Here is a 14,376-nt window from a genome sequence, read left to right on the forward strand (position 1 = left end):
GTATCTGTGCAGATATCAATCCGCCAGTTTTTCCAAGCTGCTTCAGGGTGGCACGGCAGATCCCATCTCTGATGAAGTGTTCGCCATTAACAGAGACCCACCTGTACTCAGATTCGCTTAGCACCTGATTGCAGTCGTGTGTCGTTCGAGTCACCGTAAGTAGCTTATGCCAGTTGTACCCACTGGTTTCCGACGCTTTACTTATGATTATTGTGTAGTTTTCAAAAATTTCCATCTGCCAATGGCCACTGTATAATCACAGCGTCTGCGCTCCCAGTCCATCCACCTTTCCTGAGCACGTCGAATTAAACTGCCCACTAGCGCTGACTACCGATTACTTGCTCTTCGCGGGCAGAACGTATCGCACACATGGGGAAGCGCTGCCGCCAACCGCATAGTGAACGCATTCGTCAGATGATTTGTGTGTGTAAAACAAAGGATATGCGCTAGTGGCAATTGACAACAAAGACAGCCGAGACTAAACACCTCTACTTCTGTTACGATTACTACTTCCGTGGTGGCTTTTTATTCAAGGATAACAGCTCAGGCATATGGCCGTCATGGTGATCAACGGTTTGTCACTCGCTTCAAATGCGCGAATTCGCAATGAACAGCCGTGGGACTCTGGCGGCAGTCGTCAAGGATAAGTTGGCCTTATTAGCCTGCTGTTAAATGTTGAATAAAGAGACACGAATATTGGTGGGATGGAGATTCGAATCAAAAATCGTAAGAAATATTAACAAAGATGCGTGTAGAACAAGTAGACTAGAACAGATGAGCCGGAATCAGGGAGGTACGGATACATGGGTGGAGTTATAACGATTTTAGCCCGCCAAGATCCTTTGATACGTGTCCGATTAAACACACATAGAACATGACATGGAACATAGGCCTCGATCCTAATCCGGTCTCAGTCTTGCCTTCTTTTTCTCTAATAAGATAAATGGACGACCTGGTCCGCTGTTGGAAGCGACCTGCCAGTCGTGACCTTGTGGTCACTCGACAAAGCGTTGTTAAGTACTAGGCCGCCAATATCAACGTGCGTTATTTTTTATAATTATCAGTCCCGCAATCGCAAATATCACGGCCTAATCGCGTGTTGAAGTTCGACACCAAGAGTGACTGTGGATCTGTGCGCTTTGTAGTGTGAGGATACTGCGGATTTAGAAGTCGGCGAACTGCAAAAAGACAAATCTAGATTAGTTGCTGTGTTTGGTAGTCCGACGGCTGCTTAGTGTGGCTTGCTGATGATTAACGGGACGCTACTTGTCGGTCAGCTTAGCCAAACCCGCTGGGTTTACCTTTGTAGCTCGCGGTAAATGCAGCAAATCGGGTGCTTGGGAACGGCCTCTAACACGAGGCAGTATCAATAATGGAGCACGATATTCAAGTATGTTTATTAAGTGTATTTACACGTTTGCCATTATTATCGAAATATCATCTCTAACAAAATTAGACACGGCAAAGTAAATCGATAAAAATAACTATTGTAATATTAAATTACGATCGTAATGTACTCAACGATATTCTCCTAAAAACTTGTGGAAACAAACAAACGTTCTGTTTAAGGTACGAATTAAATGCACTTAATAAAGGGTTCTTTAATGTACTCTCGGAATCACATTTTAAGCGTTTGTCGTATGTATCACAGGCAGATTTCCCGTGCTGTTATATATATACTAGGTTATCAAAATATTAAGTTCCTCTATTTAGATGGCTTTAAAGGTACATATCGCAAGTAATATGATGACTAAATGCTGTCCAGGCTTATAAAAAAATCAAGTTCTCTGATCAAAATCTGTTCATAGTTAAGATGCGTTATCATAAAAAAACGATCCAAAAATGATTCTATCACTTTTTAATCTAGAAATTTGAATATGAAAGAAGCTCCTCGTAGTGGTCAATCAATTGCAGGGCATTGCAGGAGATTAATGAAGTTATTAAGAATGTTGAGCAATCTGACACGAGGGTAACCGTCATATCACCAAAGAAGTAAACATTTACCACTAAAAGTTATACACGATTTGAAAAAAGCCGGCTACAGAAAATGGCTCGCTGTTTGGGTGGCACATGATCGGATGCAAAGAATTTGAATATACTTTCATCTACAAAATGGAACGGAAACGCAGCGAAATTAAGTCATTTCTAAGGAGGTTAATCAATAGTAAAAAACAGCGGTAATCCTGACTATTAACAGCACAAACTTTTCATTAATCTGGGCAGGTTTTGTGTCTTTATCGGAAAAAATGTAAAATATAGCGATTTTTTGCAAAAATTCTATATTTTGGCGCATACTACTGCTATCAAATCTCCGCTTCTAAGGAACATCCTCGCCGGCCCGATTCATATTACCTGAGATATGCTACACCGGTCAATGTTTTTCCACTACTCATATATATATATAAAATTATACGAGATTGTCTACGACAAAGTTACAAATGAGGTATTGGTTGTTTCAAAGCGGCATCTCATTGTCACCAAATCGGACGACCAATATCCGTTGACGGTGCTTCTTTTCAAACTAAAGGACGCTTTGTTGCTACTCTGATTACTATACTCGCTAGTTTTTCCATCATCGATAGTTACTAAATACACGCATATTTATTTCTTACTATTATGGATTCAGCCCCAAGCGTGACGGACGGACGGGCTGTAACGTGATGGAGCTGGACTCTGATGACCTCGAATCAATCGAGTCTCAAATAGCCGAAATTGATGGTCATATGGAAAGACTTCGTGAGCGGCGAGAAGAACTAGCTAAACGTCGAGAACGACTTCGCGGAGAATTGGCAGCTCGCGAGAATGACCTGCCTGTCGATCAGTTCCTTGGTGGCAATTTTCCGTGGACAACTAAAATCCGCTCACTGCTTCATAAAAAGTTCGGCTATCAGAACTTTCGTGGTCTCCAAGAAGCAGCCCTTAATGCATTACTCTCGGGTAAGTGACCGTACTCCAGTAGTGTCGTGCATATGCTACGAATTTGAGCTGAGGCGTTATTTTATGATATTAATCTACCCTAGATGAGCACTTCAAAAGGAAATATCAATATAATGTACTCATTTGTTTCGCACTATTTTGGCGACTCTTATGTTTTCAGGGAACGACTGTACAGTAGTGATGCCAGCAGGGTCTGGCAAATCCTTGATCTATCAACTTGCTGCTATGCATTTGCGAGGTCTCGTCTTCGTTGTGACACCGCTTACCTCGCTGATGGAGGATCAACTCATGTCAATTTCCGCCAGGGATCCGACTTTTCCCGCATTTGGCGTGCACATCAACCTTTCGAAAGAAGACCTAAACCATGTCATTGTGCGTATGTCCTTCCAACAGGCGCAGGCACCTAAAGATAAGATGTTACTTTTTGTTACACCGGACAAGATCAACAAGAGCAAACAGTTCATGGCTAAAGTGAGCAAAGCTTACGACAAGAAGATGCTAGCACTAATTGTCATCGACGAGGCACAGTGTTGCGCATCGCAGGGACACGATTTCCGAAGTGATTACCAAGCATTATCAACAATGCGGGCTAGCTACCCTGGGGTTCCAATGCTATTATTGACTTCGACAGCGAGTAAGCCGATTCTATTCGATATGGCCTGTGCACTGAACCTAGAAAAACGTGTACTGCTACGACAAGATCTCGATATGTCAAACATCGCTTACGAGGTGAACTTCATCGAATCAGGCCGACAAAACGTAATTGGCGAAATAGCCAGAATGATTCAGGACAAGTACCCAAACGAAGCTGGCATGGTGTGCTGTTTCTCAGTAAAAGATGCTGAGGACGTGGCAACGGTGCTGGTCAAGGATTATAGTATTAAAGCGAAACCGTATCACCACCAACTCAAGATGGAGTACCGAAGTAAAGTGCACAAACAATGGGCCAGCGGAAAGATACAAATCATTGTTGCGACTACAGCTTTTGGCATGGGCATCCATAAAAGTGATTGTCGCTTTGTAGTACACTATTCGATATCAAAGAGTTTACAGAACTACTATATAGAGAGTGGCCGCGCTGGACGTGATGGACGACCTGCTCAAGCCTACTGTATGTTCAAATTTCAAGATGTGTTCCGTCTCTCTTCTCTTGTATTTTCTGATAAAAGTGGCCTGCGTTATCTCTATCGAATGATCAGATTCTGCCTAGACAAAGACACGTGTCGACGGCAGCTTCTTCGGGAAACCCTGACCGAGGGGTTCGCCGACGAACCGATTCGGTGCAGGAATGAGGAAGCCATGTGTGACAATTGCCGGAACCCAGTTAAGGTTCAGATCCTCGACGTAACCGAACATATCAAGTTGTTTTCGACGATTTTTGAAGAGCAGTCCGCGCAGGGCCAGCGTGTCACTGGCTGGAAGTTGATGGACCTCTTCAGGAAACGTCTGAACAAGGAGAACGCTCCGTACATCGTTAGGGAGCATGTCGGTCATCTAATTGCATGGGCCCTTTGCGAAGGTTACTTGGAAGAAAAGTTCCACTTTACGCCATATTCGACCATATCACATTTGGCTGAAGGCCCTCGGCTAAAGCGACTTTTGGATGGTAGGGAAACTGCTGAATTCAAAGTATACACCAACGTAAAGCGTCAAGCAGAAGCTGTCATCATCGACGGTGAAGAAGGGCCGACCAGCAAAGTAGCTAAACTCAATCTGCCGCAGGGCAATAACGATGAGATCCAGTTCTGCTCTGATCAGGATCCGCAGGAGATTCAGCAACGGTCAACAATTCCAATCAAGAACCAGCAGCAGCAAAGCCAGTCCAGTACTCATCAAGAGCCGGCTGGCCAACCTGTACAGATTGATAGACAACACCAACAGCAGCTTCTGCTTCAGCAACAGCTGCAGCAACTGCAACAGTCGATGCAAGTGGTTCGCCATGTCGTTCAGCCGCAGCCCATGACTCAAGGAATTCAACGAGTTCTGCAACAACCACAAATTCAACAGGTCGTCGTCCATGTCGTTCAACAACCCGTACCTGAGCAGCAGGCACCACCAATGGACCAACTCGCAGCTGCTGTACAACAGGCACTTCAATAATTTAGTATGTTGGCCGCAAAAAGACCAACTGAGATTGGTCGGTGATTGTCTGTAATCCGGGTTACATCGGTTAGATGATCGTGGCAGGCCATAAAACGGAAATGATATATTTCATATAGGGTAGAATTTGTATTCTGGGAGATTTGTGAAGTAAGAATGTGCTTGTTCTGTCGAATTGTCGTTGTGTAACAAAACGTTATAAAGAATCGAATTGTAGGAATAACTACCCGTAGGGAATAAACAAAGAGGATACAGAGATAATTTAAAACTGCATGTAGGCGGTCACCGAGATCGTTTCAGACAAGTTGCTTCACAAACGATTTACTATATCCGATATACCGTTGTATTAAAAAAATAATGAACTATACTCTAGTTGTAGATACTCATGTACATATTACTTGTAACTATATGCAAAACGAAATACAAGACTATTACTTTGTTTTGTACAATCCAATAAATAAATAGCAGTTAAAGGCTTCCTATAGTCACGTGCTCAAAAAAAATTAAGAGTGGAGTTTTTTGATTCAACTTGGTAGTAGAACAATGTGTAGCTCACTTTTCAACGATATGTTTAGTGCCTGGTTGTAAAGGGTATTTCAGCATGAGTAGCCTTCCTCTCAACCTGTGCTCAAAAATTCCTAGTTTGAACTCAATCTGATTCATAGACAGAAACATCTAGTACCACAGAAACGCATAAAGCTTCAGCATTCGGCCAATCACAGTACTAGTGATGACTACATACACATGAGTACGTATAGGATTTTAACAGGTTTTTTTTATTACGCTTGCCTATATATTTATAAATTGATCCTGATTCTATTTAATATAATAATACAAACAATCCATAAAACTACGTTTGCCAAATAAACCCGCTCTAAACGCGTGGCATATGGTTAGTGAATTCCGGATCCACGAACACGGTATATTTATATATATGTGGGCCATTAATTAGTAAATTATGGTAAGAATCTCAGCTTTCGAAAACATAGTTCCTTAAGTAATTTAAGAACTGAATTATGTGTGCTGAGAAATAGTACTAATAACAAGTAGAATATGCGTTCGATGCATTAACAGCCAAAAATTAAGAAAAATACACGTTCGAAGGCGTCGCGTACAACCAATAATATCCATGGACTGTTGTGAGTGCAGACGCACTGAGTAATAGCAGATAGTAAAGTGTGATGTGTTCTTAAACGTGATGACGGCGAAGAGGACGAGAAACCCCTAGTCCTTTCGGTACGATTGTCACGATGAAAGCACGTATAATGTGCCTTACAGTGATTTAGTTGTAATGTACTTACTATTACACTTTGGAACATATGAGGGTGAGGTGGTATAAATTAAAAACCGGGCGTGAAAGAAGCTAGCCGACTGAAACAATGCCCCGCAACGATACCAAGCGTGAATCTCAAAACGCTATTTCCAATGCGTTGAGAGATATTGATTCGTCGCATAAATACGCTCGTTTACTACGCGTATACGTTCGTCATTTGCGCGGTATTGGTGCCTTCTACGGATGCACCTGTTCATCTCATATCGTATGTGGCATATTGAAGCATTTATGAACAACCACAGACTTTGTGATGAAAGCCATTCGGTTTCGATGTTGCAAGTTTAGGAAGTCTAAAAGAGTTCCCATACATAATGGCCTATAAGGTAGTACTCTAGCCATACTAACTGGTTGGTATTATTGTCTCATAGACCATTAAAGTTTGGATTATTTGTTGCCACTGTAAGTAAAATGCTACCACTAGCACTATATAGGGCAGTTGTTTTGACCCAACTTATTGCTTAACCTATACTCACCAAAATATATCAATTTGAAATATTTTTCTACATAAGGACTTTATCTGGTACCCTTAAGCCTGTATGTTTCCCCTTCAAGTTAATTTCTACCTATAAAAAATGCTTAAAATGAAAACAAATCTAGCCGTCTGGCAAGATTTATTTATTTTTAACATGCTCAAACATACCATTTTTCCATTCGTATCGGCATTATATTTTCCTTTTCTTAGCTTTTTTTCTTTTTTTTTTTCAGGGTAACGCGCGTGATGGTTGCCTTGATTTTTGAAAACCCCACTGTACGTTAGATGCTCGTACATGTACACCCACACATACACTTAGAATTCGAAATTCTCATATACCTGGCAATCGTCTCTGCGCTTTCTATCATCTGGCGATAAATTTGCTAAATAAATTTTATGACTTGTTTTTTGTCATTATTCTCAGAAGACCCTTACGGTCAGTATGTACACAAGTAGATCTCCGCTCTGACATGGCAGCGATTTCACCTTCTAGATATGCTCTAGATCAGTGCCCGGTAGGCTGTCGACAGAAGTTACACCGCGACTATCAGATACATTTATACGATTATTAGAATGCAATTAATTTAATTGACAGCAAGAATTATCATTGTTTTAAGGAGTATAATCAAGGGCAACGACGTTGTAGAGAGGAGCTACCAAATACCATCCCGCACTGCTGTTTTATCACAATGCTTTCAGGATCCATCTCAAAAAAAAGGAGAGAAAGGAGACTGAAGGAAGCGGCTAAAAGCAGCGGATCTCCATACAGCCAAACCATCTTCAAAAAAAATTTTTAGCAGAGATAATACGGACTAATTTAGCTTGTCACTTCATTAAATTAGTTCAAGGCGGTGTAGAAAACGTGGTGAACATATTGTTTCCGCTTACCTGTTCTTTTTTAACAGTTCTCTCAAATCAACGATTTGTTTTCTTTTTACAAATACAGCGACGCAGCAAAGACGATATCACGTTTGATGAGTTTTATCGCTGTAAAACATGAACGCGGCCGCGAGATGAACCGATGCATTGTTATTTATAGATAATTCAGATTAGTAATTTAAACACCTTTCCGATGGAAAACAAAAATATGAGAAGGATTGTTTTCCTTTAAAACTGAGCAGTTTTTTTTTTATACTGTAAGATTGAATCATGATGGATGTGAACCGCTGAAATGTTGTTTTTGAGACCAAATTTTTTGGTACTATGGAGGCTCAGTGAGAGAAAATAACAGAATAAATACACTTACCCTCACTGAACTTTGTTTCAAGTTCTGTGTTTCCTATGCTCTTGGCTGCCTGCACCATCTGACGGAGCAGTTCCTCGAGTCGTCGCACGCATCGAATAATCGAGCCTTCAAAAGCGTCTGTCATTTTGCAGATTTGCCCAAATGACGCACCTTTACTCCATCCGAACACAACATCCATCAAATGCGGCTTAAACTGATCGATATAATCATCTTCGTCAAGCTCCAGTTTTGAGTCACGTGACACCTAGAAGAACGTGCCCGATAGAAAAACTAGTACACTTTGGGTAGTTTAAGTTAGCTACGGCTCCATCGTCTTGGAGAACTTTCGCGTACGATGTTTAATTTTTTGAACGTAAATAAAATTATGTCGCCAAAAAATAGTCCGCTTTTGTTGTTTTTGTTAACAGCCCAAGTGTACCTGAGCGATTCGTCTGGCCATATCCTGCATTAGCCTGAGCGGCTGCATAAGTTCCTCTGTGAGCTTCGGCATTTCATTACTCTTCTCTTGAAACACAAGGCACGACAATACGGCATTGCACTGAGCGGGATTTAGATTATTGAAGATGTTGTTGAAGATCATCTCCGTCAATAAAAGTTCATCAGCACTAGAAGTAATAGAATTTACGAAATAAAAAACGGCAAGTACGAAAACCAACAATGAATAACACTGTTCTCAATATTTTTATAGCAACAATGCTTGCTCATGAAACCACCATGAATGCTGCATGCCCAAATCGATGGAATAGGTTAGCGACTTTAGCTAATAATAACCTTTGGCTAATAAAGCTAAATTCAATGGTTCTCCGTTCGTTTATTAAGTTATAGAAAATTCTAGTTCAAAGGAAAGAACACGATGCTTTATCAATAAGCGCATAAAAACGGGAATATAAGATAGCGGTAAGCCAATTTTTCAAGCTCATGTTAAAATAACAGGTCGTTACAAGTCCACAGAGAATTATTATTATACTATGGTGGCAGACGCACGTGCTAATCTCGCATGCGATGCGACCCTTAACATCGATAATGTCAGCGTTGTTGCAATAACCAAGTCGTCGGAGCACTCTTTTGCGGCATTTTAGCTCATCCATCTGTAGAAGACTTTTGCCTTTTCGAATATCAGCTTTACACTGTTTGACCTGTTCAGCCACCTGTTGCTTGGCCGAATATGCCTTATATAGGGCATCCAAACCCGGTTCGGTGTGCAGCGGCAAGCTTCGCAATCGTTCTTTCAATGCGGCAATTTGCTGAAATTAATGAAGTCAAGACACGATACCGTAAAGATTCGTTATTAGGGCTGCTGGTAATAAATTGAGACATTTGGCAATACCAAAGTAATAGTTATAATTACCTTTACAAGCTCCTTGACAGGTGCCTCTCGAATATCCATATCTTCAATTGGATCCAGCAGCGGCACTTCCTTGTCAAAGCGTTTCTCAACTTCGTTGATCGATTTCAGGACGCTCATGCGACTGTCAAGCGGTCGCAAGTCACTGGGATAGAGAAGACGAACTGAAGATATCCGTTCGATGAGATCCAATCGGATCGGCACAACCTGCATCTCGCCTTTGACACCCTTTGGAGGCGGTTTGATCGATTCGACCTCTGTTGATCCTGGACATACGTAAATCAACGCTTCTACTATAACCTGTACATCCTCTTCTTCCAACAAGTTTGAATGCTTCTGCTAAAAAAACAATAGTCCTCATTTAAATAGACTGACAACGCAGCAAAACCTCATCTAAAACTCTTTCTGCTCTGTATAAATACTAGTTATCGCTCAAGATTTTGAATGCGCATCGCTATGGTCGCGGATATTGCCAGTGGCTAAATTGAAGTACAGAATTTACAGGTCCTGTCGTTATAGGGTATCCTATGCAATGTCTGACATCAACCTATATTCAGCAAAAACCTTACCTTAGTTTGGACCTTCTTATTTTTGTAGTTAATGATAATTCCCCATCCAAAGTCGTCGTTTTTATTCTTCACTCGAATCATGCGGCCTGCTTGAAGAAAAGGCACAATGTGCTGTGGTTTCGTTATATATCCGCGAAGCTCAGCTTGACTTTTGGTCAGCTGCTGTTGGACTTTGAAGTACGTGGCAACGTCATCTTCGCGGTTTATTACCATTGCGTCAAGCTGCTCCTGTAGGGCGTCTAGTCCTGTATAAACACAAATACGTAACAGTATAGTATAGTATGCAATAGTAGGCAACGTAGCTCCGAACACCATCAGGCAATTTGTAAGTTCATAATTGATGACCACTGTGAAAAACGGCAACGAACACAAAAAAGTATCTTTACTCACTCTGGTACAATTGTGGAATCGAGGCGTAGTTCTGAAATTGGAAAAAACTTCTTTCCAGCATGTATTCCGGGTTAATTCCTTCAACACGAAGAAGATTGAGAACCATGTTGTAGGTAAGGTGAAAAGCGGAGTTTATCGCGTCCGGAGCTCCCTTCACGATATCCTTGGCAGCTTGGGCACTCATTTTTTCATCGATCATGAGAATAACAATACCTTCAGATGCGAATTTTAATCAAATTATAAGTTTAAGGGAAACAAATAATTTTTAAAAAGCTCTAATATATTCCTTGTTATTTGATGTGTTACGAAATATGAATTACATACGCATTTGTTAAAGCGCTTTCCGATCACCCGGGTCACTAATAAAAGCTTGTACAGTATTTGATAGAGTTAAAACTAACAGTTTGAGCCAAATCGATTCGAACTGACCTCTGTCATCAAGACCTCGCCGCCCAGCTCTTCCACTCATCTGAATATATTCACCGGACGTAACCCAACGGAAATTCTGTCCATCAAACTTTCGTGGATTGGTGAACAACACCGTTCGGGCCGGCATATTAAGCCCCATTGCAAACGTCTCCGTAGCAAACAATGCCTTAATCAGGCCCTCACTAAAAAGAATTTCAATGGTCTCCTTTAAAATCGGCAGAAGACCGCCGTGATGGATGGCGATACCTCGCATTAAGAGCGGTAGAACTTGTTGCACTTGTGGAAGCTCACGATCTTCGTCCGAAAGCGCCTAAACGTAAAAGAAAACGATTTTTTTTTTTAAACTGTGTCCACGCCACGCAAGGCTTGCATTGTTTTTCTTTATTTATTTTTAACGAATGATATTAATTCTACTTGTTCCTAAGTTAGAACCATTAGAGGCGTACTCTTACCTCCATGGCATTGTTGAATACTTCGTTAACAAGTTTTTTTTCATCGGCAGTATTCAAGTCGAGCTTGCTCATCTGTGTCGCGTAAGATTCGCACTCTCTCTTCGAGAAGCTAAATACTATCACTGGGCTGTAGTCACGTTCCATAATCATCTTGACGATTTTGTAGCAGTTTGTCTCTGAGCGGAAACCGCCTTGTCGGCCACGAAGTCCACTATCACCTTTGGCGTTACCAGCGGCATTCTGCAGAGTTGTCATAGCGAGGTTGAAGTTATCTTCCTTGAAGATACCTTTCTCATCGACCACCAAATGAAGTCCATCGCCTCCAGCAGGGAAAATATAATGTTGAAGTGGCACTGGCCTATATTCCGTATAGACGACATGACAAGGCTGCTTATGTAGATAACAGATCCACTCAGCAAATTGGCGCGCATTGGGGATAGTTGCTGATAAGAACACATAATGGACGTTGTCAGGAAGAAGAATAATTGTTTCTTCCCATACAACACCACGTTCTACCGCAATAAGTGCCAAGACACATCAGAAAAATAAAAGACACGTGTCTTAGTATTGCATTCACTTTCATTGAATGATCAGTAGTTACATCGTTTATAATTTTCATAGAATGTGACTTAGGCAGAAGCAAGTTAACTAAACGATACCGAAAAAAAAATTAAGGAAACGTGGACAGCGGTAAAGTGCTTTGAAATTTCAATTCGGATTTTTGATAAAGGCTATTCGTAACTCAATAATGAGTAACTCATAAACGGTAAGGTTTTGATCCTACCTGCTAATTTTGAGCGGATTCATAATTAAATTAAAAGGTAGCCATTCAAAAGTGAAAACTGCTTGGTTGTCGGTAACTAGTTCAAACGATTTCAACAATGCGCTTTAATTTACTCACTAACCCTTGTCTCTCATGTAGTGAATCTCGTCGAAAATGACCCAGCCGACCTCCCGCATGATCTCGCTGCCTCGATACAACATCGAACGCAAGATTTCGGTTGTCATAATAAGGCAAGACGCTGTTGGGTTGATGGTGACGTCGCCTGTCATGAGACCAACGTCCTTGAACTCCTCGTAGAATTCTCGGTACTTCTGATTGGATAAAGCCTTGATCGGCGTCGTGTAAATGACACGTTGTTTGTTTTTCAAAGCTAAGGCAATTGAGTACTCGGCCACCACCTGCCATAAAAAGTTCAACGCAAATCTTATAACCTGTGCAGTCCTTTCGAATCTTTTAGTTTGACAGGTAACTCTAGGTTTGCTGGATTGTTTCTCTTTTCAAATAATATCCTCTTTAAACTGTAGTACTTACCGCGAGCTAACTCTATTGAATTAAAACTGTAAGCTTAGCGTTAAAGCTGGGTACACGTACCGTTTTTCCAGCAGATGTGTGTGCGCTAACGAGGACGCTTTGTTCATTTTCAATACATAGGATGGCTTCCCGTTGGAAAGGGTCAAGAACAAACGGATACTCGCGTGCAGGAGGGCCCGGTTTCACTTCAAGTGGTACGAATTCTGACCCAGATGGAACAGCCACTTCGTGCGAGCAAGAGTCCACCGTATCAACACGATGAATGGTACTCCGAGACGCGTACTCATCCGGACTGAAGATACCACAAGAAGAATTTGGCATACAATGCTATTCCACCATAGTGCACATAACATTTTATAGACAGGCGACAAAAAGTCCCCGTGATAGCTTAGTGCGTTATGTACTTGACTGCTAATCTTAGGGCCACGTTGTGGTCTAGGTTCAAACCCGGGCATAAACGCAGTATGTTTTGTACTTAAAGCCAGGCGTCTGACGGAATGCCGAACGGTAGTGCCGAAATTAAAATTCTAAAAATTTAGTTTTAGACAGGTCACAAAAACCTAGTCAGAATTACAGGTTTAGATACTTTCATATTTTGCGAACTCGACGCAGGTCAATTATTAAACTCAGTTTAATATCGAGAATATACCAATAAACACAAGACTGTACGCACGAATTGTTGTATTATAGCTGATAAGTACCTTTATCCATATATTTTGTATGTATTAAATATGAAATGCTAATAATGTCATGTGACGTTCTTATGTTACCGTTTGAAAATACACAACAACAACTCTGAAACATAAACGTTAACTCGGAAAAATGTTTCAAACCAATCTTCCTTCTCAATAATAGAACAAAAGGCTTGATATAAGTTTGGCAAGCGAGATTTTCGAACAAAAAAAAGTTAGACACTTCTAACTAACTTACACAAAAGAAACATCACGGGTAGTACAAGCTAATTATTAGAAAATAGAATATAACACATACTTGTAATCCTCTAAGATTCTTGGTTTCTTTTTTACTGGTCCCTCTGTATCAGGCAGCTTATTCTTGTCACCTTCTAGGATAGCGCTAACGAGATCCGTCCTAAAAAACACATAAGAATAATTAATTTTTCAATTAAGGGAATCTCGAAAATATTACGCTCATTTAACAACATCATAGTTTACTAATAATATAAAATATACTGCAGAGACGCCGAAGTTGCATTCAACTTCAATTAAAATAATACTTATGGAAACAAAAGTTACTAATGCTATTTAGAATTTCCTAAACACAGTAAGAGCGCCATGGGCCGAAGCTCACTCAATCAGTGACAGATAAACACGACACCGTAGAACATAAAATAGCAATGCGTCGATTACCCATCGAACAATTCAACCTTTTACGGAGGTTCGGACTGCGCATTTTGTTGATTTTGAATTTTTTTTAATCAGTATATCGTACGAAACCATTTAGCTTACTGAAATCTAATTTAAAATAATAATGAATCTTCACAATTCAGTGGACAGAGAGTAACAAGTTTTGGCATTTAATGTGCAGTGTATTAAATGCGAAATGTTTGAAAACCAGACTCGGAACTCACGGGTCATCCTTGGGCAATTTAGCCACTTCCTTGCCATCATCCTTTTTGGACTCCTGAGTAGCTTCGGAAGCGCCGGCATTCTCAAAAACACTAAAAAGATCCTCCATCTTCAAATTGCACGCACCCAACAATTCGACTATTTGGCCATCGATTAGCATACAGCCGCTAAACGACACCCGTGGGCCAAAACATTCGGAAGA

The 14,376-nt window shown here is 40.9% G+C and overlaps 2 protein-coding genes across 7 annotated transcripts; one reads left to right on the plus strand and one right to left on the minus strand.

Moving 5' to 3' along the window:
- On the plus strand, window positions 1–5,544 carry LOC111250461 (ATP-dependent DNA helicase Q1-like). Of its 3 annotated transcripts, none has more exons than XM_022805757.2 (3): window positions 1–155; window positions 2,627–2,937; window positions 3,098–5,544. In XM_022805757.2, exons 2-3 carry the CDS (start codon window positions 2,661–2,663, stop codon window positions 5,035–5,037), a joined length of 2,217 nt encoding a protein of 738 aa, XP_022661492.1. In that variant the 5' UTR covers window positions 1–155; window positions 2,627–2,660; the 3' UTR covers window positions 5,038–5,544. The 3 variants fall into 3 exon arrangements, with proteins under 3 accessions (XP_022661492.1, XP_086844583.1, XP_022661491.1); XM_086988457.1 differs by lacking the exon at window positions 1–155 and adding an exon at window positions 194–726; XM_022805756.2 differs by lacking the exon at window positions 1–155 and adding an exon at window positions 195–1,390.
- A 1,423-nt stretch (window positions 5,545–6,967) lies between these two features.
- On the minus strand, window positions 6,968–14,337 carry Mtr4 (exosome RNA helicase Mtr4). Of its 4 annotated transcripts, XM_022804232.2 has the most exons (14): window positions 14,177–14,337; window positions 13,579–13,677; window positions 12,649–12,880; window positions 12,179–12,455; window positions 11,274–11,785; window positions 10,822–11,131; window positions 10,393–10,605; window positions 10,003–10,247; window positions 9,437–9,772; window positions 9,073–9,332; window positions 8,507–8,693; window positions 8,089–8,332; window positions 7,731–7,829; window positions 6,968–7,386 (listed from the first exon to the last, which is right to left on the minus strand). In XM_022804232.2, exons 1-13 carry the CDS (start codon window positions 14,332–14,334, stop codon window positions 7,777–7,779), a joined length of 3,126 nt encoding a protein of 1,041 aa, XP_022659967.2. In that variant the 5' UTR covers window positions 14,335–14,337; the 3' UTR covers window positions 6,968–7,386; window positions 7,731–7,776. The 4 variants fall into 4 exon arrangements, with proteins under 4 accessions (XP_022659967.2, XP_022659969.2, XP_022659968.2 ...); XM_022804234.2 differs by having other exon boundaries at window positions 6,968–7,829; window positions 11,274–11,716; XM_022804233.2 differs by having other exon boundaries at window positions 6,968–7,829; window positions 9,437–9,769.
- Between the last annotated feature and the right edge of the window lie 39 nt (window positions 14,338–14,376).

This window comes from Varroa destructor, unplaced genomic scaffold (assembly GCF_002443255.2).
Source record: "Varroa destructor unplaced genomic scaffold, Vdes_3.0 BEIS01000004.1, whole genome shotgun sequence".
Lineage (NCBI taxonomy): Eukaryota > Metazoa > Arthropoda > Arachnida > Mesostigmata > Varroidae > Varroa > Varroa destructor.

What these genes read in the sequence shown, in the direction of transcription:
- LOC111250461 (XM_022805757.2), top strand. Translation starts at nt 2,661, where the DNA reads ATGGAGCTGGACTCTGATGACCTCGAATCAATCGAGTCTCAAATAGCC. An exon ending in CCTTAATGCATTACTCTCGG is followed by an intron (nt 2,938 to 3,097) that starts GTAAGTGACCGT and finishes TTATGTTTTCAG; the next exon opens with GGAACGACTGTACAGTAGTG.
- Mtr4 (XM_022804232.2), bottom strand. Translation starts at nt 14,334, where the DNA reads ATGCTAATCGATGGCCAAATAGTCGAATTGTTGGGTGCGTGCAATTTG. An exon ending in TATTCAACAATGCCATGGAG is followed by an intron (nt 11,132 to 11,273) that starts GTAAGAGTACGC and finishes TTTTACGTTTAG; the next exon opens with GCGCTTTCGGACGAAGATCG. An exon ending in GCGAGGTCTTGATGACAGAG is followed by an intron (nt 10,606 to 10,821) that starts GTCAGTTCGAAT and finishes TCGCATCTGAAG; the next exon opens with GTATTGTTATTCTCATGATC.